Below are 6,000 nucleotides of genomic sequence, written 5' to 3'. Positions count from 1 at the left end.
GGTTTCCTCTGGCTGCTCCAGTTTCCTCCCACAGTCCAAAGATGTTCAGGTTAGGTGGATTGGCCATGGAAAATTGCCCATAGTGTTCATGGAAGTGTAGGTTAGGTGGGTCATAGGAGGGTGGGTGTGGGTGGAATGCTCTGAGGGTCGGTGCGGACTTGTTGGGCCAAAGGGCCTGTTTCCACACTGTAGGTATTCTATGATTCTAGATATGCTGACAACACCCAGTTCTGTGTCACCACAATGTCAATAAACCCATTAACTGCCTCAGATTTGTCATGATGAGTGTCTTTTCTCTTCAAACTCTGCCACAAAATCTTTTCTAGCCCTCAGTATTATCCCACTTCCTGACTATTGACTACAAATGAAGTGGAATGTTTTAGTATTGGTATCCAATTTGACCCTGAGATTAGGTTCAATTTCATAAAACTCTTTTCTTCCACCTCTGTACTTTTGTCCATCTTCACCTGGCCTTAACTCATTCTGTTGTTGAAACCATCACTTAACTGTTTTATCATATCGGGGCTTGACTTTTGCAATTCTCTCTGGCTGGCCTCCCATTTTCTACCCTCCATAATCTAGTTTTTTCCATTTTTTGCTGCCTGTAACCTAATACATATTTAGTCCCACTTGTCTATCATTCCCGAATAGTTTGTTGCCTTCCTGGCACTAGAGTAATGGCCATCATGGAGATGGTGCAAAATATCCTGCAGGAGGAGAGTAGTGAGCTGAAAGTTTTGCAAAATGGTAACAACCAGGGGTCATTTTTCTGCTGTTATTTCCAAAGGTTATTTCTGAGATTTACTCAGAAAGTGCTTTCTGATTTTAGTGGCTGTGTTTTGGTTTGCAGGGGCTCCTTATATCTAAAGACTTAAGTGAGAAACAAAACCGTTCTCAAAGCAGGAATTTTAAAACTTGCTGTCCAACTACAGTAAAGGCTATTTAGACAACAAGAGACTCTGCTGCACAGGTGGCTAAGAATTCAAAAGCAAATAAACAGCTTTCCTTCATTTCCACCCCCTCCCCCAAATAAAAGTTAAACCTCAGTGTCCTCCACCATTGGTTCTATTGAAGCAAATTCTAGGCCTGGAAGAAGATTGGACACTTCACGATTGACTGTGCTCCCAATTTCTTCTGCACATCAAATTTTGTTTTAAAAGTACACACATATCAACAACAAAATATAACTTGTATACAATTACTTTTATCGTAGAAACATTGAATGTAAAATCTGAGGCGAACAGACATAATTGAGCAGGCCAAATGCTTTTTTTTAAGAAAACATATTTCTGTCATCATACTTTAAGAAAATCCAGGACAAGCCTCTGCAACTTTATGATACAGTAACTCAGTTTTGCACAACACACTTTGTCTAATTGGCAATTTCCTGTCTTTTGCCATTACTGTAATACTCTAGAGTGTTAAAATAATGCAGCAGCGTGAGGCATTTCTTTCCTCTTTAAGCAGGAGTATTTGTAGTCTGTTTGCTTGGAGAATGATCTAGGAGATTAATGGAGAATGGATTGATATGGTCTTTCCCATATGTTGAGAACTGAGAGCATTAAAGTTTAAGCCATCAGTCACTTTACTATTTTTTGCATTAACGTAAATTGCTTCTTTTTTTTCCACAATTCCTTTTTTACTAAATAGCAGGCTTCTGTTCTGGGAATATGGGCAAGCAAAGCCAAGTAATCGGAATGGTGAACTGTGACCTCAGACTTTACTGCTGCTTTACCAGCTGTATTGGATGCGGTGAAACTCAGCTTTTTAACGCTTATGTTTGTAAGCAGCCAGCTTACCAAGGTCACAGCTCAAACATGAAGTTCTTGTGCCTGATCCACTTGATACAACATCTGGAAGTCAGATGGCTGGGTTCAACATTTCAAGGGTTCAGAGCTGTCAACTCTGTAGGCTCTGTTCCCAGTGCCCTGACTATTAGAGAGCATGAGGCTCTTGATAGCTCTGGAGGCTTATCAACATTCCAGTGCAGCAGAAATCAAGTCTCAGTCCCAAACTATTATCCAAACATTAAATATTTGCTAAATTCTCATGACAAGGGATGCATTTTACACATTTCAATACAGTAAAATTAATTAGACAATAACAGATGTATTAGTACAGCTTGATAGAAAACGAGATGCAGCCCACCAGCAGCTAGCCACCTTATCCGAAGGCAGTATAAATAATGAGGCTTCATAGGAGATGAAAGTCTCCCAAGAAATTTGGTGAATTTTTATAACATAACAAACCAGGTAACCTCTGAAAGAAACTAACAGCTGAATGAAGATTGCCAGTAAAAATTAACCGCTTCATTGATGACTCTTTCAGACCTTGGAAAATGTGTTTCTTACCTCCTTATTTACTCTGTCCAGTATAATCCAACATAAACACTGAATGTATCCAATAGTAATGTGGAAATCCCTGGTCTGCATTCACAAGAAGAAAACATATGCATGATCCTAACAGTGTTACAGTTATGTGCTGACTCATTGCAAGATCAGTTTTCTTTTCCCAGAAACCTTAATTTTCCAACACCATCCAGGACAAAAAAAAACCCACTTATTTGGCATGCCATCTAACACTTCCAACATTCACTCCCTCAGCCAATGATGCACAGTGGCAGCAATGTATACCATTTGCAAAATGCACTTAAACAACTCGCCAAAGCCCTTTGGACAACCCCTTTGAAATCCACAATCTCTAGAGCAGCAGTTATATGGTAACACCACTGCTTTGCAAGTTAACCCTTCAAGCCACCGACATTCCTAGCTTGGAAAAATATCAGCATTTCTTCAGGGCCGCTGGGTTAAAAACCTGGAGCTCCCTCCCTAACAGCACTGCTAGTGTACCTACACTGTGTCGACTGCAGTAGTTCAGGAACGCAGCTCACCTGGAACTTCTCAAGAGTAGGTCAAGATGCACAATAGGTACTGGCTGAATCCTGAAATGCCCACAATCCATTAATGAATAAAAGAACTCCAAAATATTGGTTAAACAAGATTTCCCTTTCACAAATGATGACTCTGCTCGATTATTGCAGAGCACTTAGACAAAATTGAGGTAATGTCTTGAATAATACCTTTTGAATAACTTCCATGTGACATGTTAAACTATAAGGCCTGCAGTTTCCTGCTTTCTATTTCCAGTCTAATTGGACTTTCCCTGAATCTAAGGAATTTGAAAATTAAGACCAACACAGCAGCAATCTCATGAGTCATTTCTTTTGAGAACTTAAGAGTGAAGACCTTTAGGATGTGGGGACTTGGCAGTTCACACCTCCAACAATTTACTTAGGACCACTTCCCAGGTGAATTATGATTTTCTGGAGTTCCCTCTCACCCACATTTTTTACTGTATTTCACTTAGTATACACAGATGTTTCCAGGTACTACTCCATTGCCCTGCATTTTACTGTGGCTTTTCTGATTATATAATCATAGAATCCCCACAGTGTGGAAGCAGTCCTTTCAGCCCACCGGGTCCGGACTGACCTTCCAAACAGCATCCCACCCAGACCCCCGTAACCCAGCATTCCCCATGGTTAATCCACCTAATTTACACATCCCTGGATACAATGAGCAATTTAGCATGGCCAATCCAAATAACCTGTACATCTTTGGACTGTGGAAGGAAACCAAAGCACCCAGCGGAAGCCCACACAGACACAGGAGAATGTGCAAACTCCACGCAGACAGTCACCCGAGGGTAGAATCGAACCCAGGTCCCCCTGGAGCTGAGGCACCAGTGCTAACAACTAAGCCACTGTGCTGCCACATATGGTTCCCCAAATCCACACTTATCAGGATCAAGATCAGAAGAACAGTCCTCTTGGAGGTGGTACCAGCCTACTTGTAATGGTGGGTGGATTCTCGGTGCTTCTTACCCAATCAGAGGCTCAACAATTCTAGAGTCTCAGCAACCAGAACAAGGTGAAGTGGATGCTGCTGAAATAGGGTGGAAAACTGGGAGGATGCTTTTGCTGTGCTTTGCCTATAGACTGTTCAGTCAAGCATTTATAAGAGGAATCTCCCACATTGGATTGATCATGGCTCCAACTCTGCATTTTTCTAAGTGTTGTCACTTCTTGGCAGCATGTTGGCCTCTATAACGAGCTGCACATATGGGGTGCTCTGGCATTGGCAAAATGACAGAGTAGCCTCAAAATTGTTTCTACTTGCAAGCTTATCAAGGAAAATTGTATTAGACAGCAGTCCCACTTGCTCAGAGTTCACAATGGTGGCAGTACATTGACAAGCTGTCCTGGTGCACCTCTCACCATTTTTAGACCACCCACCTCCGAGGCCAGCACCATGGGCCCAGAAAAACTATACCTACTTATATAGTTATTTTCTCAATAATTAAACATTTGCCACCTGCGTATTTATCCACAAGTATTTTACATAACTTTCCCGGAATGAGTCCATTAGTGTATAACCTCAGTTTCCTGTTTCACCCTGAACTGAGCTTCAACTACACATTCTCACAGCCACGAAGACCACATTTTTCAACTTTCAATTTTTGCTTCTGTTCCAACTCATCCCCACTGTTACTGAAACCTTTGTTACTGTCAGACTTAATCATTCCATTGGTACTTTTTGTTATTCTCATGGGTTCTACAAATCACAAGTCACCCAAAACCCCATTAGCCTCATTCGGTAGTGCAGTAAGCCTTTTAACTATATCACCCCTGTTTTCACTATTATTTATCAACTCCCTGACCCCAAAGAGGAATTTGAAAATTCTTGCTGTTGTCATCAGATCCTTCCATCTTGCTTCTCTCTCCCTCATATATCTCCATCAACTCTATGGTCTGTATTCTTCCTACTCTAAAATTAAAAACTAAATCAGGATATGGGTGTGTGCCTAGCAAGGTCTAGCAACCACTTATTATAGTTGCTCTTAAGGAGGTGGAGGTGAGCCTTTTCAAAATATTGCATACAGATTTTGAAGAGATTCGTACAGCAAATTCCAGAATTTTGATCCAGCAACAGTAGAGAAACTTCTGTTCCATCTTTGGTCACACTGTCCTCAACCCTGTTGACCCCAGATTCTAAACCCTTCTGCCCCACTATCTTTGAGTTCTTTCTTTGTAAACCCCCTCAAACATTTTTTTTTAAAATCAGATTAATCCTCCAACCACTTCTCGTAGTTAGATTATAATTGTTTTAATGAAGCATTTTATGGTATTTTAACACGTTAAAGATGTTGGTGAAAATCAAAATGTCAGTGCAAGACTATCATTCAGGGAAGAGCAAAAATGCCTTTGGAGATCTTAGTGAAATTTCTCCCTGAAGATTCCATGGAGAAAGGAAACAGATTAACTGAATGTTTACTTCATCTCAATTGGTAGGATGTTATGGATATGGAATGGCTGTCACAGTAGTTCTCCACATTAAAGTCATTATACCTGACAAGTAATTAATTGTGCTTTCAGATATGTCAATGATTTGATACCAAATTGTATAATAAGATTTATTTATAATCTATTCTGCAGGCCTGTAGTTGTGATCACAATACACAATGCACGGCCCAAATAAGATAATTTATGTTACCCACTGCTTTATTGGTTACATTTTGCAGTTTATGTTTCAAATTCCTTTCAAAAAAAAAGTACTTCAGAGTTTTTGCAGTCCTACTGTAGCTAACTTGAAGCTGAAGTACATGCTATGCATATTGTTTAACACCTTTCAATTAGATTGAATTCACACATCAAATTACGCTACACATTTTGACAGGTCCAAAGTCAAAACCACCTCAGAGACATAAACCATGTAGTGTAAGACTGCTTTGAAGTCAGGGAATTCTCTCAAACACACCTCAAGATTTATAAATCCGGCAAGGTTAATAATGTAACAGTCCATTCCGCACACAAGATAACAGGCTGAGTGGAATTACATTTGTAAAAGCCATCAACAACTTAAAAAAAATTCAAACAGCTGCACACAGACACTCGCCAGTAGTGACCGCACTGCTAAACCATAGCAACCAATGTCTGATAAC

General features: G+C 40.3%; 1 protein-coding gene across 1 annotated transcript in view; it reads left to right on the top strand.

Annotated features, from left to right (window-relative positions):
* The first annotated feature begins 677 nt into the window (after nt 1-677).
* The window catches only part of LOC109913300 (nuclear factor 1 C-type-like), a 74,016-nt gene continuing 68,693 nt past the window's right edge, over nt 678-6,000 (top strand). The window contains exon 1 of the mRNA XM_048613912.1: nt 678-747. Within this exon, the coding sequence (XP_048469869.1) occupies nt 678-747 (70 nt within the window). The remainder of the gene's footprint in view (nt 748-6,000) is intronic.

This window comes from Rhincodon typus, chromosome 29 (genome assembly GCF_021869965.1).
Source record: "Rhincodon typus isolate 14 chromosome 29, sRhiTyp1.1, whole genome shotgun sequence".
Classification (NCBI taxonomy): Eukaryota; Metazoa; Chordata; class Chondrichthyes; order Orectolobiformes; family Rhincodontidae; genus Rhincodon; species Rhincodon typus.
The sequence above is the reverse complement of the archived record's forward strand: the minus strand, read 5'-3'. Positions and strand labels throughout refer to the sequence as shown.